Source organism: Sciurus vulgaris (assembly GCF_902686455.1).
Source record: "Sciurus vulgaris genome assembly, chromosome: 3".
Classification (NCBI taxonomy): domain Eukaryota; kingdom Metazoa; phylum Chordata; class Mammalia; order Rodentia; family Sciuridae; genus Sciurus; species Sciurus vulgaris.
This window is the reverse complement of record NC_136463.1, coordinates 1,292,526-1,320,490: the sequence shown is the minus strand read 5'-3', so window position 1 is coordinate 1,320,490 and position 27,965 is coordinate 1,292,526. Positions and strand designations below refer to the sequence as shown.

The following is a 27,965-nucleotide window of genomic DNA, read 5'->3' as shown; positions in this document are numbered from 1 at the left end:
GCCGAGAGGGTAAAAACCAGCCAAGGCCCAAGCTCAACATAAATGGTCACTTGTCAGCAAAGCACCTCACAGCACCTGCTGTGCCCATCGCCAACAGTGCTCACAACAGGAGTGGGCAGGCTCCACAGAAGTCCAGACACACAGCCACCCTGATAGCAAAAACAGCACCAGCAGCTGGGCACTGCCCGGCTGAAGGAAGAGGCTGAGGGCTGGGCTGCTGGGCTGCCCAGGTTCACAGTCCCTGGCCCCAGGTGACTCTAGAGCAGCACAGTGCCGGGTGCGGCTCAGGCACAGCACCTCACTGTGAGCATCCTGGCACGCGCCACCCTGCTAGCCCTTCATCAGTGAGGCAAGAAGCCACTGGCACCTGTAGGAGCCCCACGTCTCTGTGCTTTGGTTGCAGGGTACCCTCCCACCTGGTGGCACCAGAGGGGCAGCTGGTGCTCCTGGGGTGTGGGGGGAACAGCAGCAACAAGTCATGAACCCACCCCAAGTCCCAAGCCCAGAAGCTCCGTGTCCCTCCACGGACTGCCTGCTCCTGCTGGGGGTTCAGAACTTCAGTGGATGAGATGCTGCCAGGCGAGCCCCAAGGCCTGGGCAGAGTGCCCAGAAGTGTGACAGGGTGCAGTCAGCTGCTGGGAGGAAGGGAAAGTGTGGGGGTTGGTGGAGCCCGAGTTCAGACACCCTGGACTGCTTCCCATCCACTTCCTGGTGCCACATGCAGGGGCTGGGACAGTCCAGGTCTTTCTCCCAACAACCACCAAGGGTCCACGGGTTGCTGGAGAGGGCTGGAGGAAGTGGGTGGAGGCCTGGACTCACCTGCTCACAGCAGGACGAGGCTGGGGCTGCGCAGCTGCTTGTACACCTGCAGGAGCCTCTGGGCTGTGGCGCAGGAGCTGGCTTCATCCTCTGTGCACAGCCGGTCACGCAGGGCCTGCACCTCCCGCAGCAGTACCTACGTGGGCAGCACAGCCAGGTAGCTCTCAGCATCCGTCTGCACAGGGGCCTGCCAGGGACACTCCTCCCTGCCCAGGCTGGCAGGACAGCCCCCCACAGGTGCTCACCTCGTGGTTGGCATGGATCTGGCGAAGATACTGCATGCGGAGGTCTGGTGGGCTGGAGTTCTGGGCAGCCTGCTCCCTGACCATTGCCTAGAGGAGACAGTGGGGGCTGAGGGATGTGGAGGGTGCTGCCCACTGTCTGTCCTAAAGGTGTCTGCACTAGCAGGCCCTCATGCCCATCGGGCAGGGTGAGGCCTCCCGCCTGCCCACAGCCGGCTCTCCGGCTCATCCCCCCTGCTCCGCTCCGTGCAGGACCCGCCCTGACCCCCACTGTTTGCTGTGACCATCCTCTCAGAGCACATGAACCCCACCCGATAACCAGTTATCGACAATAAATTTCTATTTGGTCCTTCTCCTCCACTCATCCCTAAGGAGCTTTCCTGTGCTCAGATCCAAAGTCCCCTCTGCCCACTGTCACTCATTGGCTGTAGAAGCTGTCTCTACTGCACCTGGGCAGGCCCCACTCGGCCATCTGCCATGCACTCAGCAGGCTAAGGGCGCTGGCAGCCAACTCCTGATTTCTGAAGGCAGCCCGGTGTGCCATGCCACATGCCTCAGTGATCAAGACAGCGAGGCCCCTGCTGCCCTTTCCAGAGGTGAGGGGGGCTCGAGGTAAGGTCTCCACCTGAGAACACCCCAGGCAGTGCTGGCCTGCGGTGGGAATCGTCCCCCTGGTCAGGGTTCTGAGAGCTCTGGCCAGTGGATGGTGGATGTGGGGGTTGGTGTGTTGCCACAGCAACACTGAGCCCCATCCGGGGAGAGTGCACTCTCCCTGTCCAGCCTGGTTGTGTTCTCCAGATGTACACGTGGAAGTCCTAACCCCCGCACCTCTGAATGCCATGGTTTTGAAATGGAGCTCTTTCAGATGACCAAGACAAAACCCTTAGGGTGGCTCTAATCTCACATGACTGTGTCCTTATAAGGGGAAATTTGGACATGGCTGACAATGTTCTTGGGGACGGGGCGGACCGTGGGAAGCGCCTCCTCTGATGGGTGGCAGCACTACCCTAGAGGCTACCCTTCCTGTTCACGGTGTCAGGACCAGACTCCTGCACTGCAGCAGAAGCCACCCCATCCACCAGGGGCCTGCTGCATGGGGTGAGCTCGGAGTCATGGCACGGCACTGACCACTGGAGCCACATGCTGAGATCACCAGGTGACCTTTCTGAGCTCTGATGGCAGCTAACACCTCCTGCCTGGCTCACGGTGCATCTCGGCACACTGTGGGTCCTAGCTGCCATAAGGCAGCAGGTCCTGTTCTCAGGGAATGTGCTGCTTGGGGGTAGGCAGGGGTGACAGTTTCCTGAGAGCCCACAGTGGGCCAGAGCTGAGAGCCTGCTTAGGACTGACTTACTAAGGCTACTGCAGACTCAGCAGCAAGGACCAAGCTGTGCACAGCCAAGACAGGTGGAGAGGGGTCAAAAGGCTCTGGACTGAGCCGCCCTGCTCTGGGCACCAGTTAGACTCAGTGGGAATATGGGAGCTTCTCAGACCTGGAGGCCACTGGCCGGAGCAGCCTCGGCACAGCACCAGCGCATATTTCTGCCCAGCAAACTGCTACTTGGCATGGGCAGACACTGTGTCTGGGACCCACGCCCATGGTGTGCCTGTCCACACAGTCCCTGCTTGAGCAGGAGAAAGAGGAAGCCTCAGGATGTCCTGGCAGACATGTGTGGTGCAGGCGTTGGATTTGGGGTGACACAGGGCTGATGGCACAACTGGGTGGTCATCTGCTGAGTGCTCGCCCACATGCCTCCCAGGTGCCTACGGGTGCACAGCACTGCACCTGCCAGCAGAGGCAGTGGTGGTCACAGACCACATGGCCGGCGGCTGCACGGCATCATGCAAAGACCTCAGCAAGTCTCCACCGCCCGCCCACAGCCCTCACCAGCCCACACCAACCACTATACCTGCATGCGCCCAACAATGGCATGATGTGCCCTGCACATGTCTGCCAAAGAGGAGCTCTCCACTTGGATCTCCACGGCCTGGATGGGCCCCGCTGGGCACAAGTCCGTCACAGTCACCTACAACACAGAGAGGCCTCAATGCCAGCCCCTGCCCGGCCCTGGAGGGCTCAGGCCACACAGAGCCTCCCAAGGTGCCAGCATGTGAGGCCCTGGGTGGCCCCAACTCCCTGCCTGAGTGCCCCTCTACACCCTGAAGGTGGGCAGGGCTAGAGTCAGAAGGGCCCTGGCCTAGCAACAGTCAAATACTGATGGCAAAAAACCTGCCTGTCTGGGCACAGACACATCCAGAAAGACCCTCAGGACACAGACCTGTGGAAACCGCCTCACTGTGGAGCTATGACCAGGCCCTGTACTTCTGGGCCATGTTCATGCTCTTGAAAGCCCACTGTAGGCCACTCCCACCCACACTGGGTGCCACAACCCATCTCTGACAGCAGGGCCAGGGGTGGAGCCTGTAGGACGGCCAAGTTCCCTCCCGGAAGCTCGGCCTGTGCCAAGCTGGACAGCCAGGAGCTGGTACCCCAGACATGGACGTGAGGTAACACCTGGAGCCTGGGTCACTGTAGGCTCCTCCACAGGACAGAGCTATTGCCTGATCCCAGGCTCAAGTTGCAGGGATACTCTGACCCAAATGCTGGTCCACCCTTGGCCTGAAGAGGCCATACAGTGGGCAGCAAAGAGATAGCATCTGGGGGATACAGCTCGATTCTAAGGGCCCTGAACTACTCAGCAACAGGGGCAAGTGGTGCCGGAGGGTCTGTTGGAAGTGACTCTGGCACAGGGGAGGAGGGCGGGAGAGGAAAGGGCAGGGTGTCCACTAGTGGTCTAGAGGCTCAGCTTCTGGCAGCCCTGTGGGCCCCTGCCTGCTACGACTCCAGCAATGTACCGGAAAGGGGACCTGGTGGTTGAGTTAGTGGGATCGGTCCTCAGAGGGATCCGGGTGAGCCAGGAGTCTGGTTCCTCTTGAACTTCCTAGTGCTGCTGGTCCAGGGACCCCCTTCTGAGAGTCCCTGGCAGACATGCCAAATCCCCATGGACAGGTGAACTGACCCCTGCTTGCCTCATGGATGATGAGGTGGATGTCAGTGCCACTGGGGGCCACTCCCTGGATGGAAGAGAGTGTCTGGGCCTTCACGGTGTCCACAGCAGCATTCTCAGCAAGCAGCCACCGCAACGTGGCACTGCACAGGGGGACACCTGGAGGAGAGAGGCCCGGCAGGGAGCTCAGGCGGGTCTTGCTAACACCGGGTGGCTTCCTGCAGTTTACCCTTCTCAGTGCCATCTGAGTGTCCCACCTTCCTGCAACTCACCCAAGCAGGGGGCCAGGGCAGCTAACTGAGAAGCAGCTTTCCAAGAGGAAGGCAAGGACACTGCAGTTAACTGAAGGTCAGAACCTCACTCTGGAGGAAGCCCTGCCAATGCTCAGCCACGTGGCCCTGAGAGCTAGCAGCTCTGCTGCAGCAGACAGAAGCTCCCCGCAGGGATGCCTGCGGCGGGGTGGCTGCTGCTCCCCGCCCTATGCAAGACAGCCCCAGAAGCCATCAGACGCGTGCCAGCAGCACAGCAGAAGCAGTGACACAGAGCACACACTGACAAAAGACCCAGCATCAGACACCGTGAAGGTCCACAGCCAGCAGAACGCAAGGCAGAGAGAGCAAACGAGAGCTCAGACAGTCCTGTCAAGCTGTGCCATGGGCTTTGGGGCTGGGCTGGCTGGTTCTCTGGGTGCTCGCCATGCAAAATCTCCCTGGTGACACCTCTGCCTCTCTGTCCAGGTCATTCTTCCACATGTAGTGTTCAAGAAGCACAACGTAACAAACGCTGCATCCACACAGTGAGACAGGACTGCTGCAGGGTGCAGCAGAGCTTGGAGGGACAGGGAGGGACAAACACAGCCAGGGCCTCTAGGCCCTGAGGCCAAAGCGCAGCCAGTGAGTGCCACCAACCTGAGCGAGCATCCTCCAGGGCCATCCTGAGCAGCTCAGCTGATACCTGGACAGAGGCCACAGGTGGGGGCAAGTACTTGGCCCGCAGGGAGGCAAGGCCAGCCGGTTCACGGCTGGGTACACGGCAGGTTTCCAGGAAGGTGTCCACAGGGTCACAGGCCGGGCTGAGCAGGCTAGGCGCCTGCGCATGGGGTGAGGCCAGGCCAGGAAAGCGCAGGCACTGCAGCATGTCTACCGTGTGCCTGCTCAGAGGCAGGCAGATGCCCTCCTGCTCAGGAAGGAGGTCAAGGGCATGCTCCTCCAGAAAGGGGTCCTCCAGGGGGTCTGAGGGGGCCAAGGCCCCGCCCACCACCTCCCTGAGGCTGTAGAAGAGCGCGCAGGACACAGTCACAGGCAGGTCAAGCACACCGCTCTCAGTAGGGCCCAGGGGCAGCGTCACCTCCCGCTGACTGCCAGGGCCAAGTCTGTCTACAGGGATGGTGTAGCTGACAGCTGAGCCAGCTGCGTCCAAGTCTAGGGCAGAGGAACTGGTCAGCACCTGAATACACAAGGTCCAGCCCCGGTCCAGGCTGAAGTCACCGCTGTTCTCCAGCAGGCAGGTGGCTGTCAGCACATCCTGCAGGGGCAGGCGGCTCCAGGAGGTGGTGGTGGTACAGGAGATAGGCCGGGGGCCCTGCCGGCTGGACAGCAGGGCGCAGCTCAGATTCATGGCCTCATTGAGGCTCGTCAGGGCCTTGTTCCGTTGATCGACCGCCTTCTTCAGAAAGGACACTCTACAAAGGGCAGGTGTGGTACCCAGGGAAGGAGGAGACCACAGCAGAGGGAGCCACATCCCTGGCCTTCAGGCGGGGAAGGGACCCAGAACCTGCTTCCACAAGCTGGCAGGGTAAGGGTGTGGGCCAAGTCTAAGGAGCAAGCTGTCCTGTTGAGCATCTCTCTCCTCATCCCACCCACACTGAAAGCCCTTGGAAGCTGCCAACTTCTCCTCTTGGCCACTGGAGGCAGGGCATATGATGGAGCTGGTAAGGTGGCGTGTGCTGTGGGGCTGGGCCAGCCCCCCAGTTCAAAGAGGTTTCCCACCCACTCAGCGACTCAGGGTCATGGCTGCCATGGGGTTTGCCCAGCCTGTCCTCAGCTGCCCTAGATGTTCCTAGTCAGTCTGTCTCCTTTCCGGTGCTCCAAATCACAGTGACGGGGGAGGGGGATGGAGGGCACAGGAACCTGGAGCCTATAGGACATCTCTAGGACCAGAGGAGCCTGAGAGACCCTGGAGTGTGCCCTCGCCACATCCCCTGAGCTGGCAGTAATGGTGGCCTTTTGCTGAGAGCAGGAAGGCAGAGCCCTCCGAGAAGGGGAGTCCACAGGGGTGGAGGGCTGAGGAAGTGGCATGACGTCTCCTGTGCCCCCTAGTGGGGAAAAGGAATGGGGCACGACCTGAGAAGAAGGGGTCTGGCTAGTCTCCCAGAAGTCTCATGTGAACCTTTAGGGCTCTCTTCTGGGGCCCACAGGCAGAGTAATGGCCCACACAGACCACAGCCAGTCAAGGACATCCCAGTTCAGGACAGCCCCCGAGGATGCAGCCTCTCAGAAGCAGCGCCAGCTCACTGGGCCCGAGACCCTGCTCACCTCTCAGAGACATCCCCAATGCCAGAGAGCAGCTCCTTGATCTTCCGGTCCGCGCTTGCTGCGGTCATTCTGGTGGGGCCAGGAGTCTTGCAGCTCAGGCTGCAGGTCATCAGGCGCCCTTTGGCAGACAGAGCTAGGAGCATGGTCTCACCTGACAAAGGACACGGGTAGGGCTGCTCAGCAGTTGGGCAGCTGCAATGACAATCAGCAGTGTTTGTGCCAGGTGCCAAGACAAGCATTGGCAGAGCACCAAGGCAGTGTCCAAAGTAGGAAAAGAAGGTCCTCGTGGTGACCTGGGAGATGCTGCCTGTTGGTCTTTGACACATTTTGAAAGGCCTCCCTGAGATGGGCCATCAGCCCAACACAGAAGGGACACCATGGTGTCATTAGGTCCCATTGGACATGGATAGGAAATAAGGAGCTAAAGAAGGACACTGTGTGCCACCATATTTTCTGGGCACAGTCTGACCTTTAACAGGCCACAAAGAGCAAGACTGCTCCGAACTTTACAAATACAAATGCCCCATGGGGACCAGGTCCCCACTCACCCTCCATCCTCATGGGGCTTCTAGACAACCAGAGACATCACAGGAGACAAAGGCTGCCTCTGCTGAGGTCAGACTGGCCCTGCCCCAAAACTGGGCACGCACAGCTAAAACACTTCCTGGCTCAAGAGCTCTGCCTTCAGTCAAGCGGCCCACAAGCACATGGAGGCTCGAGTAGCGTGTCCCTGCCCTCAGAAGACGCGTGCAGGCATGCCCTGATCTAAGACCTGATGCGGGAAGTGTTCTTGCACTGGCCACTAGGGGCCACATGCTCTGAGTGGCCACTCCAGTGAGGGATGGAAACCCACCCAGGCAGGGCAGTGGCCTGCTCAAGTCCAGGAAGGACACACACAGCCACTCCTTGGCTCCATGACGGCAGGCTGATGAGGAAAAGCCTGTGCCTGCCAGTTTAGGAGCTGGAAGAAGTCAGGGAAGAGGACAGGCAAACCCACAGGGAGAGTGCCAAGAGGGAGCCCCCGACAGCTTCGGCTCTCCACATGTAAACAGCCACTCGTACCTGCAGGCGCCCTGGGTGACACAGACACAGTGAGGACGCTGCAGATGCTCAAGCTCGCTGGGCACAGTGTGGGCGGCAGGCCTCCAGGGGCTCTGTTGGGCTGCTGAGGGTCCAAGGGGGTGCTTCCCTGAGCCAGATCCACCACGCAGAGGTCCAAGGGGGTGCTGTGATATATGCGGCTGCCACCACCACAGGCAGCACAAAGTACAGGTCCCGGGAGGCAGTACTCTTGAAGCTCCGGCACCAGATTCCCTGACTCGTCCCAGCTGGCCTTGATGGCCAGCATCCGGCCATCATGACCAAGGGCTACTAGGCAGTCAGAGTGGACCTCCTCACTGGGCAGCTCACTCTCCACAGCCTCCTCAGCCTGTGGCTCTGTCTTCAAGGCCCCAATGAAGATGACAGGTTCCTCCAGGTGATGGAGGATCCTGACAAGGGCCTTTGGGTTACCAGGGGCTGACCTGGAGGTGACCAAGGCCCTCAAGACCACACAGGAGAGCTGGCCATCAGGAAGACCACAGAGGATCACAGGTGACTCCAAGAGGGTGGCATCAGCTCCAAAGAGTAGCCCAAAGAGGGCCTCCTCTAGTGTGAAGGTCCCACGACCCTGAGGGTGACCATGTGGTGCTCTGGAGCCTGGCAGTGACACACAGCACAGCACTGGCAGGAAGCAGGGGGCTGTGGGCTTCCCTGGGATCCCAGGGTGGGGCGTGTAGGTGGACAACTCCACCTCACCGACCTGGCCTGGCTGGGGGTCTTCCCCTAAACAGGGGCGCTCAAACAGCTGCATCTTCCACTGGGTAGGGCCCTGAGCCAGGGTAACAAGCATGTCATCCAGCACAGTGAACGCACAGAGAGTGGCATCCGGGAGGACGCAGGCATCCGGGTCCACAGGGATCACAGGGTAAGGGAGTTCACCATCTTCACTGTCCTTGTTGGCCTGGCTCACAGACCTTCCGAGAACAACGGAACTAGTCAGGATGGGGTAGGGCAGACTGTTCACCAAACCTGCCTGGGAAAGGCTGGGCAGGGGTCTTTACCAGGAGTGCTGAAGGGTCTCCACAGTGACTGTCAGCCTCTTAACAGGCCATTGGCCACACAACCTCCCAACTCCCACAGGCTGCTCAGGACACATTTGACGGAGTTCAGGTCTAGACACAGGGCTCGGATAGAACCTCTCGGAGCGGGTCTGCGGGCCTAGCTGCTTCACATCACCCAGCAGCCGCCAGACCTAGAGCAGGCCTGCGACCTGGCCGCAGACTTCGCCTCCTGAACCCCGCTAGCTACGGACTCCCTGCGAGCAGGGGGCTCTTGGAGAACGTGGCAGCATGGTGCTGGGTGTGAGGGGCTCCAAGTGTGGCAAGGACCGGGGCGAGGCTTCAGGGCCACGCACAGCCCTCTGTCCCCAGTGTAGTGATGGTGGACTGTCTCTCTGGACCAATCCAGGCGCAAAGTGCGTGCAGATCACAGAGGGATGCGTGAACTAGTCGACGCCGTGCAGGCCACACCGGCCCCACCGTGGACAGGGAGGCGCAGGGCCACGCCCACCCCTCACCTGCTGGGGGTGTCCAGCGACAGGCAGTAGATGCCCCTCCGGGCGCACAGGACGTAGAGCGCCCTGTGAGGGGCCAGCAGTTGCAGGTGCCACACCTGGCCGGGGAACCGGTACACCGCCTGGACGCCGGGGGAGTGTGGTCAGGCCAGGCGCACGCGCGGCCCGGGTCTCGCTGCTGAGCCGACCCGACCCCCGCCCGCCGCCCGCCCGCTCGCCCGCGGCCCGGCGCTCACGGTCAGCAGCCCGCCCTCCTGGTCGTACACGTAGACGAACTCGCTCCCGGTGGATAGGAAGACCTCCGCCTCGTGGCACAGCACGCGGGGCTTTCCCGCCTCCAGGCCGCCAAGCGGGCAGCTGAAGCCCGCCAGGTAGTGGACGCGCGGCGCATCGCCAGCCATTGTGCGGGCGGGCGGCCGGCCGCCGCGGAGCCTGGCGGGGGCGGTGCCGCCTGGGGGCGCTTTACGGCCGCCCACGGCAAGGCGCGGCCTCCACCGTAAAGCTGCAATGCGGGGGCGGGGCCGGCCCGGAGGCGGGCCTGTTGTGGGCGCGGGAGGGGCCTGACGGGGCGGGGCCCGACGGGGCGGGGCCCGGGCTCCTCGCTGGCGAGCTGAGGCAGCTCTTGGGTGCCGCAGTGCGCAGAATCGGCAGCAGCCCGCTCTTACGCGCGCCTTTGCGCGGGTTTTGGTGTCAGCACCTCGTCTCCAGGACTTGGGAGGGCCGCGAGGAGTCCGGCAGCTGAGAGAGGGTGGGGGCAGCGCCACCTCTCGTCACGGCCCGGCGCCCTCTGCTCGTGGAGCGGCCCCACGCCCGACCCGTTCTCAGCACACTAGGTGCTTTGTCAGAAAGCGCACCACTCCCCTCACGTTTCACGCTTGAACACGTGGGGTCAGAGAACAGCAAAGGAAATGACCGGCTGAGACTTGGGGGAGGGATCAAGGGTGAGGCCACTTCCCCTCCTGGCTGCTCTCCACTTGCTCCAGAAGCTGCAACCAGGGGCCAAGAGACGCACTCTACACGCGTCCCTAAGTGAAAATCCAAGACCCTCCACCCTCTCATAAAGCCCACCTGAAGCAGGGCAGAGTGGGTTTCCACCCCACTGAGGCTGAGGCATGATCACTTGAACCCAGGAGTTTGGGGGGCAGATTTACCAACACAGCAAGATCATACCTCTTATAAAATACTACTACTACTACTACTACTACTACTAATAATAATAATCATAAGGAGTTCATCTGAAAGGTTCTGAGGCCAGACACTCAGGAGTAAAAGGAGACATCTGGGGTATGGCAGGCATGGCAGTGGAAGGGCCAGCTGGACAATGTCCAGAATGTGCCCCAGGCTGAAACATGACCCAGTCCTGGTGTACCTGCCAACATGATCAATGGCCAAGTCCAGACCCCACAATGAATAGGGCATGGGCCAGCTGCTGGTATACCCGTGCCACGTGCTGACCAGACTTGAATGTGGCTCCTGAGGAGTTCTCAGCTCACTCTGCACTCCTGGGCTGGTCTGACGGTGTTTTGCCTGGAAATGCTTCCCTTGTTGCTGGGGAGGGCGGCTGCAGGGATGAGAGCTGAATCTGACTCTTGTCAAATCACCAGTTCACATGCCTCAGGCTTCCTGGTTCCCACCAGGTTAACCAGGTGGCTTCCAAAATAGAAGGAAACATGCCAAGACTGTTCTAGAAGCAAGTGGATGAGGGAGGTGGCTGAGCTGAGCAGGCCTCATGATGGGTCACTCCTCTAGCTCTGGGAGCTGACCAGCTGCTGGCTCCCTCCAGTCTAAACATAGAGTAGATCTGGATACCTGGGTTGAGGAAGGCACGAGGGAAGGGCCCAGGACCATGCCCAGCCCCGCTCTGCCAGGGGAGTGGACGGTGCACACAGCCCTTACTACAGAGCATGCCACTGGAGGTCACAGTGACTCTGCCAAACTGGGGGACTGCTGCCTCCCAAAGAACAATTACAGGGGCAGATGCGGGAAGAGATATGGAGCGTGGAAGTTGCTGGCTATGCCAGAGGTGCCAAAGCCCAACTGGAAAACCTGCTGGGTGGAGGTTGGGACCTGGGGTGCAGGAGCTCTCACTCCTACTTCCAAGCAGTATGATTTGACTTCTTTAGGTGGAGACAGGGAGGAGGGCACATCCCAGAGCCTGTGACCTGTAGCACCCTGGAGGATGAAGGCACCTGGCCTCCCAGTCCCTCTCACAGGAACTTTCTTCACAGGCCTCATGTGAAGGCCAGCTGCTGGTCAGACCAAGCAGCCTATGCCCTACCAAGGGAGCTGTGGGTGATGAGCAGGCTGCTCAAAGAGCCGTGTCCCCTGTTGGGAAGGGCCCTTTCAGACACAGCTGTTGTGCTTTTTAGTGCCGTCCCAGGGTGCACTGAGTCCCTCGCCTGAGGATGTGCTGAGCTGTGGATGTATGCTGGTACCAAGGTCAGAGGAACGTGTTAGAGCCTCTCTGGCTGTCCAAGGAGGATGGCAGTCAGCTCCAGCCCTGCTCCTCACTGTACCTGTGGTTGTGCAGACATTGTCCTTCACTGCCTGTCCATGATGCAGACTCACAGGCAGCCAAGTGGGGAAGAGAGAAAAGGTGTCTCAGGGAAGCCGGGCAGCTCCCTTCCACCCAGAAGCAAACTTGGAAGAACAGTGCCCAGGAACCATGCAGGGTAGCAATGGGCAGGGGAACTGAGTCCCAGTGTGAAGTGGTCCAAACACATCAATGAGAACGGGACAGTCTTGGGAGCAAGCCCTCTAATCACCTCATCCTGATCAGATGCCAGACAGGGCCTGTGGACAACCATTCAGCGCACAGGAAGGACACGCTGGGAGCGGGCAGTCACTTCAGGCGCTTTTTATTAGGTTCCACTGCAGGGCTGGGGTCAAGGCAATGCTAGTCCAAACCCAGGTGACGCACACCTGTGAGCCCAAAGCAGAGCACCTATGTCCCAGGAACAGACTGGTTGGGGGTGGGCTGGGTGGGCAGGGCCGGGGCCAGGAGGGGACCTGGGCAGCCACTGTGTTCACCTGGGTAGGTGTGTGCTCAGGCACCCCACTCTGGAATGTGGTGCCTGGTGGCATGAGGGGGTGTCCACAGGGATGCAAGATGGGTCACTCCTGAGCAGGAGGTGGTGGCTGGGCCTCCCAGGCCTGAGCTCTCAGAAGCTCATCCCAAGCCAGCAGCATGAGCATGACTCTCTTTGGACAATAAAATAAAGTGCATTACTGAACAGAGTAACTCAAAACCATAAGCAGCAAAATCACAACACTTTCTTTAGCTAAAAGACAAAAGAAAACATGGATTGTGTGGATGCCAGAACCGCAGAGTGATAAAAACTATTCGTTGAGGAGAGGAAAATTAGCTCAGTGGATGAAGACGAGAGCCAGTGGAGAGGAAGCACAGGTGTTGGGGCAGCGAGTCTCCACAAGTCTGTGCTGTCCAGCGTCTGCCCGGGCTGAGCAACAGCACTGGCGTGAATGGCCCTGGAAACAGGTAAGTAGCTGGCACAGCAGCGCCCAGGCCATTCAGGCTCAAAGCTGATCTCAGGGACCAGAAGAGACAGGGAAGGCGAAGCCACAGCCAAGATGGCTCCCAGGAGGGAGACCAGACAACCCTCCAAGTCTTCTCCACAGTGTGCAGCAGAAACAGGGGAGACCACTTGCTTTACAGCCCTGCTGTGGCCAGGCCAACCCAATGGGCCCACAGCCCCAAGGTGGGATGAAACCTGGACCTCCCAGTGGGAGTGCCACACCAGGTACACCTGAGGGTTCCAGACAGAGCCCTGCCATGAAAGAGCCCAGCAGGCAAGCACTCTGTCTACAGGGCCAAGGATGGGGAGGGCTGTGTGGGCTTGTCCTAGGTGACACCCAAGCCTCCTGGCAGTCTGTGGCTGGGCCAGCCTTTCCCTGGGTGCAGCACAGCTGATTTGGCTCATGTTAAGGCAAAGAGGCATCAAGATGCCCTCAGCTTACCTGGGGTGGGCCTGTGCCCCAGTCCTATTGTGGAGGACACTTAGAGACTACTAGGACCCTGTTGTGGACTGCCTGGTCCTCACACTGTGTGCATGCCATCAACTGTCCAGGTTCCACAGAGGTCGTTTCGAAGGCCAAAGTACTATGCCAAACCGGGGTGTGGCAAGGCTGTGGGTAGAGGAATGATGTTGGGGGAGGGGACCTGGGCACTGATGCTCACCCATTCAGTCTAGAGGGGCTGCCCGCCAGGCAAGGGCCACCACTCTGCTCCTGCTCAGCTGCCCATTTCACCAGCTGCCACAGCTGTGTGACTTGGTAGAAAAGTCTCAGGCACTGAGGTTTGCTTCATAGGAGGACTGACAGTGGCCCCCATCCACTACCACCCTGAACTCCCAGGAGGGGCTGCGCTGAAGAAGGGGAGGAAGTGGAAACTAGTCTCTCTCACACCCCCGTTGTGCAGTTTTATCTTAAAAACAATAAATAAAAGTCTTCTGGAAAGGAATTGCTGAAAACTGTTATTGCAACCAGCGCAGACTTTAAACTTCCACCTGGCGCTGGGTGAGAAGGCGCACTAGCCTGCAGGCTGAGCAAGGAAGCTTTGGCCGGCAGAGGCAGGGCGTCTGCCCCAGAGCAACAGAACACAGAGGCAGCCAGGCACTCCCAACCAAAAAATCGAGCGGGGGACAGAACAAAAAGCATTGAAGAGGAAGGAAAAGAAAGCTGGGTGGCAGCAGCAGCCTTCCCTGCACCGCCAATTTCAGGCGACCGTCTGGAGGTGCCCAGTTCTTCCACGGTGGGGGCTGTTAACTAGGTGAGGCGTGTGTGGTGTTCTCAGGCAGGGCCTCTCTTTCCAGTCGGCGTTTACTTAGCCCCAGCACACTAACTGAGCTCCCTCTCTCTAGGATCGGTGCCAAGAAGCTTCCCTGGGTACCAGGGTGGCGGGCCCCGCCTCTCAGGGCTGTCAGCTCTGAGCCTTACAGAGAACACCTCGCGCTCCTGGCTTTGGAGGGCTGGGCTGGCCCAGTCCCACCCAGCAGAGGGCCGGAGCCCTAGGTCCTGGGGAGGCTGCACATCTCGCAGTGGCCAGTTCCTGGCTGGTTCATGAAGGTGCAGTGCTGGCAGGCCCACATGGCGGAGGCGGCGGCATGTGCGGAACCTCCGACGGCACCATACTCTTGGAGGCCCGGGAGCTGCACACCAACGGTGCCTGCAGGTGGGAAGAGAAGCAAGCACTCAACACTTGTGCAGAGTGGGCGCCTGGCCACTTGTGCTGCCTGGCCTGAGCTCTGTACTGTGGGCAGGACAGCTTGAGCATGCTCACTCCTCGCACCAAGGCTGCCATCCTGCAGCTGTGGCGCACACGGCCAGCAAACACGATCCTGCTCTGCATCTGTATGTGTGGTTCCTCTCTGTTGCTGAAGAGCACTCCTCTGCGAGGACCGTCATGCCTACTGGTGGACATTGGGTGGTATGCAGTTCTGAGCTATGAGGACAAAGTTGCCATGAGCATCCTGCCCTCCCGTGGACCCATTTTCACTTTTTCTGGCTGGCAAAAGTCCAGCAAAGGGAAGGCTGGTCAAGGGTGGATGCATGTTGAGCTTCCTGAGACTCGCACCTGGCCTTCCTCTTTTGGGGGGCCGTGGGGCGGGGATACTGGGGAGTGAACCCAGTAACACTGAGCACATCTCCAATCCTTTTTATTTATTTGTTTATATTTTTTTTGCAGTGCTGGGGATTGAACCCAGGACCTTGTGCTTGCAAGGCAAGCACTCTACCAATTGAGCTGTACCCCCGTCCTTTTTATTTCTTAAGACAGAGTCTTGCTAAGTTACTGGGATCACGGGTATGTGCCACTGAGCCCAAACTGGGCATCTCATGTTTTGTGATGCTTTTATAAACGCATGCTATTATTCCATTGCCAGTCCTAGGCACAGGTCTGGACAATCCCACATTCAACTTTTTAGCAGAGTGCGTATTGAGCAAAAGGAGCTCTAGGGCACAAGCTGCTTCAGGTGAGGAATCCAGACCCTGTCACCTACTGCTATGGGAGTTGGGTTTCTTTTTATACCATCACAGCATAATGGGTTTTGCCAAGTGCCCCATAAAGATGGCAAGGACAGGCTAGGTGTTCAGACAGATCTTTTCCAGATGGAGGCTCCCGGGACACCTACAGCTGGGTGTGTCTGGCCTAGACAGCTCTGTTATTACATCAATGAACACAGCACTGTGCCTGGCAGGTAGGCCCTGTCTTGTCTGTTCCTTATTCACACCACAACCCCAGTGTGCACCCAGGGCCACGAGTCCAGGGCATAAGGGGCAAAGTATGGGGCACTTACTGCAAAGTTGCTCAATAGTGGCCCACTGCTCAGACTTCTTCCAAGTCTGTGCCAGCTCCTCATTCCTGGTCCTCACGGCCTCCAGCAGAAGGCTGATGCTGTCCTGCAAAACGCCAAAGGAAGGTTCATCTTGCCAGGTTTCTCAGACATCAAGACACGTTTCAGGGCTGGGGAGATAGCTCGGCTGGTAGAGTGCTTGCCTCGCAAGCACAAGGCCCTGAGTTCGATCCCCAGTACCGCAAAAAAAAAAAAAAAAAAAAAAAAAAAAAAAGACACATTTCAGAGGGAATTTAAAACATTGCATAGGCCGTCACTATAAAATGCAAAATGCTGCTTAGGTCTATGAGTCCATGTGCTGAAGCAAGTTGGGATTTCAATTCTTCCCAAAGAGCTCCAAGGGGCTCCTGTGCTTCCCTGTGCCATGGGCTGACAGTGGGCCCAGCAGCCCAGATGACAGAGACTCATGTCCCTGGTCCCGGGTTGGGACCAATCCTCCTCCCTCACACTCACCCTCTGCCTCCTCTTCTCCATCGTACCTGGAAACTGCACACTATATCCTAGGTTTCCAGGTCGACACAGAAAATTGAAGTAGCTTCTGTAGTGAGAGGCTGGTAAAGCCTTCAAGGGCTCTTTACCTCTAGAAAACGTGACTATGAAACAGTATACAAGCAAGGTGGCCCAGTGCAGAGGGAGCCTCACCTGTCACCCCTGATCTCAGATGGCAGGGCTGACCCTGAGAGAGAAAGGGACAGTGGGAAGGGCCACATGGTTCCTGAGGTTGCATTTCAGACTGGGTGGTTGGGACGACAAAAAGAAGATAAATGGAGCAGCATGCAACAACAGCCACAGCTGCCCGCCACAGCGGCCTGGGAGGGAGGGCTTCGCTGTCCCCTTGGGGAAAGGTGCTGAGTCAGCGCTACTGGGTTCAGAAAGACTCCTCCCTCCTTGTGTTCCTGGAGGTCTCAGGCAGAGAAGAAAAGGTCACTGGAGGCCAAGGAGGCCAACACATGTGGCAAGACCTGCTACCACCCCCCTCAGGGAGCCCCGCTGTCTGCTCAACACCTACCCCTCCTCCCCACATGGGCTAGGGAGCCAGCCACGCTTCTGGGCCAAGGCAACATGCCAGTGTGGACTCAAGAGGCGGGAAGGGAAGGCAGGCTGAGATCCTAAAGCTGTCGGGACTGGGACTGTCTCAAACATGACCCTCAGGACTGTAGGCCAGATGATGGACCACATTTGCCTTGCTCTCCAGGTGGTCACAGCCAACAGAAGTCTCGAGGGAGACAACCCTGCACACAAAGCTTCACCCCAGCTCCCCACCACTGTGGCTTAAGGAAAGTGGGATCAGGGAGGTCTCCTCAGAGCCATGCCCTACCTGTAGAGGCATGACTTCATTGGTGACCAGAAACAGCAGCAGGTGGAAATCCGAGATGGTATCCAAGAACACAGATGAAGTATTCTGGGACAAATAGGTGGCCAGACTGTGGAAGTCCTGGGACGAGAGTGGTAGGAGAGAAGGGAAAACGGAACTATCTCAGAACGAGAGCTGGAACCCCCTACCCCCACCACACACACAAAATGCTGAGACATCCCACCTCTCTTCCAGAACTACCGAAAGGGTACAAAACGAGGCACAGAGAGCTGCAGGTGAGCTTCTTCTGACCCTCCCGCCCAGGGGAAGCCCTTGGCACACCTCACTGACCATGGCACGAGGAGCTGGTGTGTAGACTGGCCCAAGGGAGACATAGACAGACAGATGGAATCCACCCCTTCACCTCAAGGTGGAAGAAGGCTGAGGGAAGGCCCACTGGGGAGACCCATCTGGCCCTTCTGTCTGGCTGCACCCCTAGGCTGGACCAGCGAGTACGGAAGAGGAGTGGGGAGGGCAGCAGGACAGAGAATGGGGCCCCAGAAGGCAGTCTGGGAACCAGTTCTGTGTCTGGCATGCATCCCATGTCCATTCCTGGGCAGATGGACAATAAGCAATCACAGTATCAGAAGAAAGTCTCGGTGCAGACACTCCTACCAAACCACTGAGCACACAGACTGTGCATGCAGAGAACAGAGGGTCAGCAGAGAAGGCGTGAGCACAAGCCCGGTGGCACGACACGCCAGGCCACTGTGAGACCCACAGAGCCCTAATGGAGTCCGAGGGGCCTGAGAAATGTAGTGGGGGCTGGAGGGAGACAAATCGGCAGAGAAGCAGACCATCTCCACTGTTCACCTCCAAACCCACATACCAGGAGAGCCTGCTGGCAGAGGACACACAGCGACTGACTGAGAAGGTGCTCCTGGCAAGTCTGTGGCCCAGGACTCAAGGTCACCTAGCACCTGGCTTGAGAGGGTGCCCTGACCCCCGTGCCCTCCACAGGCTCTGCTGGGCTTGTCACAGGACGTGGGGAAACTGCGAGCACGGCACCTTCTGGGAAAGCGAGACTGACACTGGACAAACGGGTGACGCCAAGTGGCTTCTGAGACAAGGAACTTACCTGTGTCTCACCCAACACGTCCCGATTTTCAATAGGAAATGGATTTTGCGAAATAGAAAAAGTGTAAACTGGATCCTTGGGGAAGGTTGTTGTGATCTAATGAACAAAAACACAGACTGGTGAACTATGCTGAAGATGGGCTGTCCCTCCAGCCAGTCCCAGCGCTCAGCACGTCCCACAGTGCTTCCCAGAGTCCTGCAGGCTGGGTACTGAGGGACAGTTCACTGCTGGTGTCAGACCTACTTGGGAAATCTGAAATCTCTGGCACTGGGGAGCAAACCGAAGCACATGTTTTTAAAGTGCACACATCTGGGCAGCTCCTGGCACTGCAGCACAGCAGCTATGACACCTAACTGCTGCGCCAGGACAGCCTCAGAGTCTTGCTGCCATGCTTGCTCTGCCCATGAGAAGAGGCTGGTCTGCCCCTGGTCCAGGCTAACAGAACTAAGCACAGAGAAGGCCTGAAGGCTTGTGTGCAGTCAACCAGTGCTGGGTCTGAGAAAATGACCCTCTGCTACAAGTCCACTGGGAAACCACCCTCTAGAACCCATGGGCTTTTCAGGCAGGTGAGAATCACAAGTAACCCCTCTCCCTCGGAGATGAGCAGGCTGCAGTGGAGAGCTTCCACCGAAGGTGAGCCAAGTCTTTCATTGGCTCTGACATGCCTTAGGAACAGCAGAGGGCATCTGAATCAGGAGAAGCCAGGTACAGTGGTGACTGCAGAGGAGCTGAGGCAGACAAAAGCTTCACTCCTCCTGGCAAATGCCCTCCATGGAAGAGCACCCAGTGTGAGCGATAAACTACCTCTGGCTGACGCAGCTCCCTCTGCATGTGACACTAGCAGCACCGGGCCACCCCCTTCCAGATTCAGGGTAGCTAACATGGCTCCTGTGGGACTACTTCTAAGGAATAAAAACATCATTCTCTTCTGTCTTCTGTGTCAGCAAAGGCAGTGAGCTATTTCTGGTTTCCAGCATCAGCACTCTGGAAGGCGAGCTGAGCCATTGGTAGTGCCCTAACCCAAGCTGGCCAGTCCTTTGCAGACAAGCTTGTGCAGCAGGGGCCAAGGCACAGAGCTGGGCCCAGTGTCATGAGCTCATCTGGGAGACAGATGATGGGAGGAGCACATGAGGCACTCAGCCCTAGCTGCAGTCTGGCTCTAAGGGTGGGCAGTGTGTCCACATTGCAGAGACAAGGGCCTGGACCACTTGGGTCCCTTCTTTTGGAAAGGCAGCAATAGGAGTAAAAGAGTGACTGAAGAACACTTGCCAGTAAATAAGCTAGTACTCTCAAGAGAGGTATTTGTTAGCCTTGTAAATGGGCCCTGGAGAGTGACAGAACCAGTCTACATTAGCCCTGGGTGACCAGCCCACCTCACCCTGTGCTAAAGCCCTCTCTTTTCCCAGACCATCTTGGGGTCATCAACTGGACAATGCCTGAAACCTGCAGAGGCCCAGAAAGTGCTGGCTCACACTTTCCTTACCTGCAACAGCTGCCCCTCCCTAGGTTCCAGAATAGCACTCAGGGCCTGTAGGCCAGCCAAGGAGACTTTCGTGGGCACCACCTCTCAAGGGGTTTCAAGGCTCATTTCCACAGGGACAGAGCCTACTTAGGGGTCACAGGGCAGCATGCGCCCCAGCAACTAAGCAGTGCTAGAAGAGGACACGCTGGCAAGAATTTAACTTCCTATATGAAAAGAAAGCAGGGCGGAGAGGTGTAGTGAGGGAGGAAGCCTTAGAAGCAGTACTAAATCATGCCGACCATTCTGAAGTATAGGTCCCATCAATCTGTTTTCATCTTAATTATACCCTAGGTAGTCTAAAAAACAGATGCCTTTATGGCTTGGGTAATAAATATGTTCTTGAGGGCTGTCAATAGAGTGGAGCATCGATGGGTTTGGCTCAGGGGACCCTCCACTTCAAATGCAATGTTTTACTGCCTGACTCACATGCCCATCCTGAATCCAATGCAGTCTGCACAGATCCTGGTATAGCAGCAGCATACCCACCCCCACAGAGCTCTGGCAGGCAGCCAGTTGCTCAAACACAGGTTTTGTTCTATGGCACTTGCTGCCCTGTGGTGGATGGCACAGCCATCTCTGTGACCATGTGATACCTCCAGAAATGAGGAGGGGCTCTGAGAAGATGCAGCAGAGTCAGCCTCTCTTGTTTTCTGCAGGTCCACCCAGGAAACCACGCTAACTCTCCCTACTCAAGGACATGGAGTCACAGGTATGTTCTTGAAACTGGGTAGGACAGAGTAGCCCCCCAGGGCACTGTGCCTGTGGCAGTGTGCTCCGACCAAGGCAATACCTGCACAAGCTGGGCAGCAGGTAAACCACCAGCCAAGCACAGTGTCCAGGGCAATCCTGCTCAGACAGGACTGGGCCTTCTAGAGGTCCCTGGACAAGGGTTGGGGGTCCTTTGTAATTTATTATTTTAAAAATCTTTTTAGTTGTAGATGGACAAAATACCTTTACTTTGTCTATGTAGTTTTTTTATGTGGTGCTGGGGATCAAAGCCAGGGCCTCACACATGCTAGGCAAGAGCTCTACCACTGAGCCACAACCCCATTCCCTCCTTTGTACTTTAGTATGCAGAAAGTTAACCCCTAGGTTGTTTTCAAGGACATAAAAAACCTGAAACAAAAAGAAGTCCTTAAAATTGTGAGCTTTCCAAGGAACACCAGGGGCTCAATAATAGAACAGACACCCCCAGCACTACAGAGCAGAGTGTGTGGCCAGGCCCTCCCCTTCTCCAGAGTACTGAGCTCCTGGGCCCTGGTGTCAGGGTCACCCGTGGAGGATGAGTGGGGAGCACTTACGTCTATGATCAGATACTCCACGGGCAGGGGGCGGGCCAGCTGGGTGATCTCATTGCCAAACTTGTCGATGTCCTGAAAAGTCAAAGGTGCGTGGCTGCTGAGTGAAGGTGATAGTGACAGTGCCCTTTACACTCATCTCTCACCTTTTAAACCACCCTCACTCTGCTGAGGTGCATGAGAAGCAGACGGGGAACAGTCATGTTGTGGCCACCAATCCTCCTTGCACTGAGGCGAAGCGCTCTTACACCAGGACCTGGGAACAGCTGTGGGGCACCTCCCGGGGAAAGCACGTGGGCCCCGCACCTCTACAGGGCTCAGTCTGGCACCAAGGCCCGGCTGAGACACGCAGGTACCATGCTGACCTGTGCCCTTCCACCCTCTCAACCACGCAGATCACACAATCTGAAGGCCAGTTCTCAAAGATCTTACTCATACCTCTGAAAACCAGACTCTGTGGAAATTGAGTACACATTAACAAAACATGCACAAATGAGCGCGCACTCACACACACACACACACACACACACACACAAAATATGCAGACAGGGAAGACCCCCACCACCTATCTGTCAAAGTCTAAACTTGTTTTGCTCTGTCAGATGAGCAGGACATAAAGTTTAATTATGGGGAAAAATGGCCAGCATATGTTCATTAATCATGAGATGACAACTAGATCTGATTTATGTCAGACGTGCTGCTGAGTTCCAACAGGGCTCTCGAAGTACATTCCTTAGAACCCATGCTTTCCATTAAAGATTATGTACGAAAGATTATGTAGGGATCGTACTTTCCTTCTAAATCATCACTTAACGTTATGTGAATTACTCACTGAGCCATATATAAATTATACATCCATAATTTCCAACGCAAGGCTTTACATAAAAGTCTAGTCTATGTAGGCTCTCAGGCATGAACTGGTTGCCAAGCACTTGTCCCCAAGAAGTGCGGTGAGGCCACTACCAGCACATCTGCACCTTCTGGGGACACAGAGAGCAGTGTTGTCTTTTGACAGTCATCACAAGCTGGTCCTCAGTCAAACCAAGCCCATCACCCTAACAAGACGTCACTGGCCCAAATGACTTTGTTCCTTGTTTAAGTATGCCGCCAAAGGACTTGCCCTTCCCCTCCAGAGCAAGTGGTCCAAACGTATCTAACCAGCCCGCTACTCAGGAAGCATTAACTCAACTCCATTCACAGGCTGTTCATAGGCTATTCCCTACCGTGGCAAGCACCATGTCCCAGCGAACTTAGGGCTCTGTTCCAAGAGCCTCCTGGAAGCTGAAACGACTCTGCATCCACCAATCTGGGGAAGGACCCCTTGCTCCTCCCCACATGACAACTATGCAGTTGCGGCAGCCTCCACATCCCATGGCTCTTCCAGACCACAAAAGTGTGGGCCTGAGGGGTGGGGTCCTAGGCCCTCGAACAGGCAGGAATTGAGTCCAATCAAACTAAATTACCATTTCCAAAAATACATGCTTGCCCCTACAAGAAATAACCTGAACAACTCACATATAATTAGCCCATCTGGAATTCATCTTCAAATCTAATTAAGCGCTAATATACAGAAACATTTCTGCAGCACCTGTTCACTTGAATCTCCCCTCCAGGGAATGCTCTTGTTAAATGCCCTCTCTTTTTCTGTATCGTGTTATTCTCGTTCAAATTTAACTACCCAATGCTACTTTTTTTTCCCCCTAAGAAAATAAAGGTGCTGTATCTCCCCCCTTTCTTCCCTGGGGGAAAAACAGGTACCGTCTATCTCTCCTAAGCCTTCATTCAGATGCTTCCTCCAGACAGTCACTACCCCTATACTCCACTCTTGACAACGATTACTTTTTACAGTGTTAGCAAATGTCAGGGAACATGCGAGGAGGAAGCTGTCTTGATTCTGAACTTGGCAGCTGCCAAAGTGTCAGCAGTTCCGATTCCACCTGGATCAAGACACCAGGAGAGTCAGAAATCATAGCACTCGATGCTTCGCTAGCCTCACACCAGGTCTGGAAGCAGGGCAGCGTGGTCTTGACACTGAAGGGAAACAAAGGACCCGTGTCTCTGTGAGCCCACGGAGCGTGGGCTTTGTGGGCCTTGCCTTAGAGAAGGTGGCAAAGCCCCCAGTCTGATGCTTTTCTGCTAAGAACTAGCAGGAGACAAGTGGACTCGGCACTGAGAAGTTCTCAGCACAGGTGTCAGAGCATGGCATAGTCCATGAGCGTCCAAAGGACACCTGTCAGAGTCAAACTGAAGCGCTGGATGCCATGTGCACAGGCCCATCTGTCCCTCACAACTGCACACGTCACAGGCACTGCCACCGTGCCTAGCAAATGCCGGGGAGTAACGGATTAGTCGTCCCCAAGACCTGGCGGCCAGCAGAACGAGAGGAAGGCTACAGGGCAAGTTCAGTCTCATTCACAGCCAGGCTCAGTCACATCCCTCTTTGACGTCACTCCAACACTGGTGCTTTGAGGTCAGGCACACTCACACCTGACTCCTGTCTGTGTGGACCTGAAGCCTCAGGCTCTGGCCCCAATACTACCACTGGCATGGAGGGGGAAAGAAACACGAGATGTCAGGGACCACGGACACCTCCTCCTAGACCAGGACTACGCCACTGTCAAGACCTAGGGAGACATGGGCACTGCCATCCAGGGTCAACACGGTCCTGGGTCAGGTGCACAAATGTGGAGAAATGGAAAACTGGACTCTCCTCTTACAACAATACAACATAAACAGCTTACAGGTCTTGAAATAAAATCAAACCACAGTAGCACCAAAATAAGATGTAAATAAAGACAAAGCTTTGGGGTGAAAAATTACTTTGAATTTTCTAATCATATAATTTATGGTGCTGGGAAGTGAACCCAGGGGTGTTCTACCACCGAGCAACATTCCCAGTCCTTTTTATTTATTTCTAAATTTTGAGACATGGTCTCACTATGTTGCCCAGACTGGTCTCGAACTTGCAATCCTCCTTGCCTCAGTCTCCTAAGCAACTGGGATTACAAGCGTGGCCCACTGGGATTATTGCCCAGTACCAACAGCAAAATTATAATGAAATAGATTAAGGTATTATTTAAATAAAAAAAAAAATTCAGCTCCTTTAAATACAAAATACGAAGAAAATAAAAATCTGGCATGTTTGTGACATATGACAGAGTCAACATACAATGACCTCACAAATGATGCAAAAAATGATGAATCATCTTATAAGCATCTAACACAGGAAGAAGAGTCGCAAAGAAAACTGCTGACAAACACAGGCGTCCCTGAGAGTAAGCCAGCAGAGACTGAGCTGAGCGCGAGGCCTTGCCTGACAGCAGCCCTGAAGGAGATTTCAGAGAAGGCACACAACTGTTTAAATATATGGTGGCATCTGACAAAGTAATATCAGCTCCATGAATTTGTCCCAAGTAATTAGAAACACACACAAAGAACAAGTTAAGGACCGTTCACCAGACACCGTTCCCAGCAGGTGCCAGGTCAACCTGCATCCTGCTGAGAAGCTGCTGCCGGGACATCCCCTCTCGTAGAAAGAACGACATTCTCCTACAACATGTGGAACTCCAGCACCGTGTGGTCCTTGCCCAGGCTGCTGGTCAACACAGCTGTCAGGGCTACCAACCTTAGCACTGTCCCTTCCTGTTGGGACATCAACTTCGGCCCCCTCTGTGGCTGGCCCCTGCTGGGCAGCATCCTCAGGGATTTCAGTTGTCTCATCTATGGCCAGGCCTTTGATCTGGACGTTCTGTGAAGATGGCCTCAAGACTGACATCGCTGACTCACTCCTCCTGCAGAGGTTCCCAGTCTCAGTGACAACTGACTACTATCTGTCACTCTCGCTGGCACCTGGATTCACCTTCCTCCCACAGACCCAGTGCTCTGCTCTGGCACCACAATCTACCTGTTCACCTGCAGACGTTCACCAGAATGCTCCCTGCACCCTGCTGACCTCTGCATCCTATAGGTCACAGGAACCAAAGGTGGCAGGACCCTTTCCAGCACTCCCCATCTCTATCCTGCACCCCAGAATATGTCAGTGCCTGTACTGGATGTGGGTTCTACCCTACCCCACCCCTCTGACCTACTGCCCCTCCTGACTCAGGCCACAGCAAGGATGCCTGGACCATCGCAAGTCTCTTCCAGATCACTCCTCACATCACATCCATAAGGAATGTTCCAGAACTCACTTTCTACCCTCTCCCCAGCTTCCTTGCCTACCGTGCCCACCACCACCTGCACTCTGACTTGACTGGCACATACTGTTCCCTAGAAGCCTGGCTCAAATGGAGCCCACACCACAACAACTGAACTCATGCCCTCAAGTCTCCACTAGGGCCTGCAAGCCCAACTCACTCAGCAGTCGAGGCTCAGGGCCAGTGGAGTGTCTGGGTGGAAAAAAGAGCAAGTCTAGGGAAGCAAGAAGGCTGTGGCCCACAGCCCTCTGCCACAAACACAGGTACAGGCAGCAAGTGAGGGGCCACCCAAGGGCAGGTGAGGGTGCCTTCCAAATGCTGGTCCCAAAAGCCTCAGAGCCCTCTTGTCCCTGTTCTGGCTCAACCTGCACACTAAGCCTCAGGAAATCCTGCCTAACCTCCAGGATTTACCCAGACTCAGATCATTTCCTCCACTTGTACCATTCATAGCCTGGCCTGCCTCCTGTCGCTACTGCTGCTCCACCATGTCTCCTTAATCCACTCCCAACCCAGCAGCTAGAGTGACCTTCTGCACCCCAGGCCTGAGTGCTGTGTTCTGTCCACCCCACTCAAAGTGGTTCAGGATGTCACATGCCCCCTTGCATCTATACCAGCAAGACCAGCTCCTCACTCATCACTCTGCATGCTTGGAACAGGCTGCTGCCTGTCTAGAATGATCAGCCCCAACTCACAGGGCTGATTCAATTGACAGTTCCTCTACCCCTGATAGCACTCCTGACCTGTCAGCCTGCCCACTTTGGTTGAAGGCTGCTGCTCTCTGCCATAGCACTCTCCATAGTACAGAGCCCTATCTTATTCTCACTGGCTCTAAGGCTCCCCAAACGGCGCACGGTACTTCCCAGGTATCCCCTATGCACAGAAGTGGTCTTCCTCAGTAACGCATGTCAGTGCTGCCGCGTGCTGGTGGTGACACAGGCCCAAGGGAGAGGCCTAACTTCACCATTGTCCATGGGGCTGAACAGCAGCAGACCAACACCCCAGCTCCAGAGCTCTCTAGGGCAAGGGAAGGGGAGCAAGCCAGCTCAGCAGCTCACAGTCAGCACTGACAGCCGCAGGAACAACATCTGCACCTGAGTGGGGCTGTGCCTACAGTGCAGTGGGAAGCTGGGGAGATGCCACGTGGACCTGCAACGCTCGCTGCAGGCAGATCCATGGGCTAGATATCACCCAGTTCTGGGTCTGCCAGCTTGTTTTCACCAAAGCCAAAGATTATAGCTTAAAGGAAAAGAAAAGGACCTTTTTAAAACAAGTCAACAAGATCACCATGTCACAACAGAACTGAAAGCCAGTCCCCTTGTGACTCACTGTCACTTGTTTTTGGGTGGTTCCTTTTAAGTCCACAAACTAGTGACCCCTGCCTAGTGCCCCTGCCCTGGAGCACGTTCTGCTCCAGACCATACAGGGGCAGAAAGGCTGAACACCCTCACAGCGGAGCCACCAGTATGTGAGGCACCGACCGAGTCATGGATTCAGATTCCATGGGGAGGGCACGGTCTTATATCCTGAGGAGTCAGACAAAGCTCCAGAGCTTGAGCCATCTTGCGAAACATCTCTGGCACACACACACCACACAGTGCGGTAGGAACATTCCTGGAGCAGAGGCTCAGGAGCCCTCCTCACCCGCCACATGGTAAGCAGTTCCAGCTCTGACACCCCTGGGGACATGCAGGCACAAGGTGGGCTCCTATGCACAGAGAACACACAGGGGCCAGGAAGCCTCACCACATGTGGTCTCCAGCCAACAAGCCTTGGTGAGGGCAGTCCTTCAGTGCCACACCCACAGAGCCCCAGCACTCCCCTCAGGCTGCTGCCTCCTGTCCAGAGACGGGCTGCTAGCACAGTGAGGGGTGACAGGAGGGGTGTCCCTACGCAGCACCTCAAGACACTCGTCCTGGAAGCAGAGCAGCAGAGCATTCAAAAGGTAAATGTGAAGCTTGGTGCATCACACCTGCAATTTTAGGGTTAGGGCATAATGCAAAATAAGGGGTATTCAATCAAGTTTCCCCTTAGGGGGCAGCTACATAAAGTGGCTGGCTGTGTGACCTAGAGCTCTAACTGTATCATCTTTACAGGGAAAGGCAGGAGACAGCCAAATACTTCATACCTGGATGTCTACAAGTGGAGTGGGTTTTGTCTGCACTTGGAAAACAAATAGGAAAAGAAGTCCAGCTCACCCAACAAAATAACCCCCAGACCAACCTGGGGCCTCCCCTCCTGATCTAAGGCCAGGTGTCCTGCTTAAAAGGACCATCTGCCATGTCTGCCCAGCCTGTGTGCCACCAAAGCAGCTGCTGCCACAGGCACATTAACACACCTATGTGTGCACTTAGAGCTGGAACCTATTTTGATGTTTTTTTCCTAATTACGAAAAGAAATACTAAAAATAAAAAAAAATCTTAAAGAAAGAAAAACTAGTATGACCTATTAAAGGGCAAGGTGGGAACATCTGTCATAATTCAGAAACCTTTAGGCACAGTGGCACAGACCTGTAATCCCAGCTACTCAGAGCTGAAGCAGGAGGATTGCAAGTTCAAGGCCAGCCTCAGGGACTTAGCAAGATTGTCTCAAAATAGAAAATAAAAAAGACTGTAGATGTAGTTCAGTGGTAGGGTGACCCTGTGACCAGTCCCCAGTACTGTAAAAAAAAATACAAAAATTAAAAACTCAAGAAACCTAGTGCCCAGTAATTCTGCTTTGAGGACATATGCATGAGGGTGCGAGACTGGCCACTTTGTAACAATAATCAGAAATAATTGAAGAAGCTATCAATACTTGACTAATTAAATACATTCTGAATTGGTCATTTACTAATAAATGTATTCATTTATTCTGCAAGATTATAAATTCTTTTTTCTTTCTCTCTTCTTTTTTTATTTTAAGTAAAAAACATTTCTTTAAGAAAATTTTTCTT

At 55.8% G+C, this 27,965-nt stretch overlaps 2 protein-coding genes across 3 annotated transcripts in view; both read right to left on the bottom strand.

Annotated features, from left to right (window-relative positions):
* Positions 1–33: 33 nt before the first annotated feature.
* On the bottom strand, positions 34–9,693 carry FAAP100 (FA core complex associated protein 100). Of its 2 annotated transcripts, none has more exons than XR_013762851.1 (10): positions 9,454–9,693; positions 9,221–9,339; positions 7,666–8,618; positions 6,604–6,754; positions 4,978–5,750; positions 4,082–4,228; positions 2,972–3,088; positions 1,065–1,151; positions 820–955; positions 34–632 (listed from the first exon to the last, which is right to left on the bottom strand). XR_013762851.1 is itself a non-coding variant. In XM_079133970.1 (10 exons), the coding sequence occupies exons 1-9, from the start codon at positions 9,616–9,618 to the stop codon at positions 824–826; spliced, it is 2,634 nt and encodes an 877-aa protein (XP_078990096.1). In that variant the 5' UTR covers positions 9,619–9,692; the 3' UTR covers positions 34–632; positions 820–823. The 2 variants fall into 2 exon arrangements, 1 of the variants encoding a protein (XP_078990096.1); XM_079133970.1 differs by having other exon boundaries at positions 4,092–4,228; positions 9,454–9,692.
* Positions 9,694–12,058: 2,365 nt separating this feature from the next.
* Positions 12,059–27,965, bottom strand: part of NPLOC4 (NPL4 homolog, ubiquitin recognition factor) — a 49,777-nt gene continuing 33,870 nt past the window's right edge. Inside the window, exons 13-17 of the mRNA XM_079134164.1 lie at positions 20,841–20,912; positions 18,018–18,113; positions 16,904–17,020; positions 15,529–15,631; positions 12,059–14,399 (exon numbers count right to left, since the gene is read on the bottom strand). Coding sequence (XP_078990290.1) covers positions 14,242–14,399; positions 15,529–15,631; positions 16,904–17,020; positions 18,018–18,113; positions 20,841–20,912 — 546 coding nt within the window. The 3' untranslated portion in view covers positions 12,059–14,241. The remainder of the gene's footprint in view (positions 14,400–15,528; positions 15,632–16,903; positions 17,021–18,017; positions 18,114–20,840; positions 20,913–27,965) is intronic.

Bases quoted from the DNA above. Each gene is read 5' to 3' on its own strand.
- FAAP100 (XM_079133970.1), bottom strand. From the start codon at position 9,618: ATGGCTGGCGATGCGCCGCGCGTCCACTACCTGGCGGGCTTCAGCTGC. The intron at 8,619-9,220 runs GTGAGGGGTGGG...TGTTCTCGGAAG, and splicing joins TCGCTGGACACCCCCAGCAG to GTCTGTGAGCCAGGCCAACA. The intron at 6,755-7,665 runs GTACGAGTGGCT...GTCCTTTGTCAG, and splicing joins GTCACCCAGGGCGCCTGCAG to GTGAGACCATGCTCCTAGCT.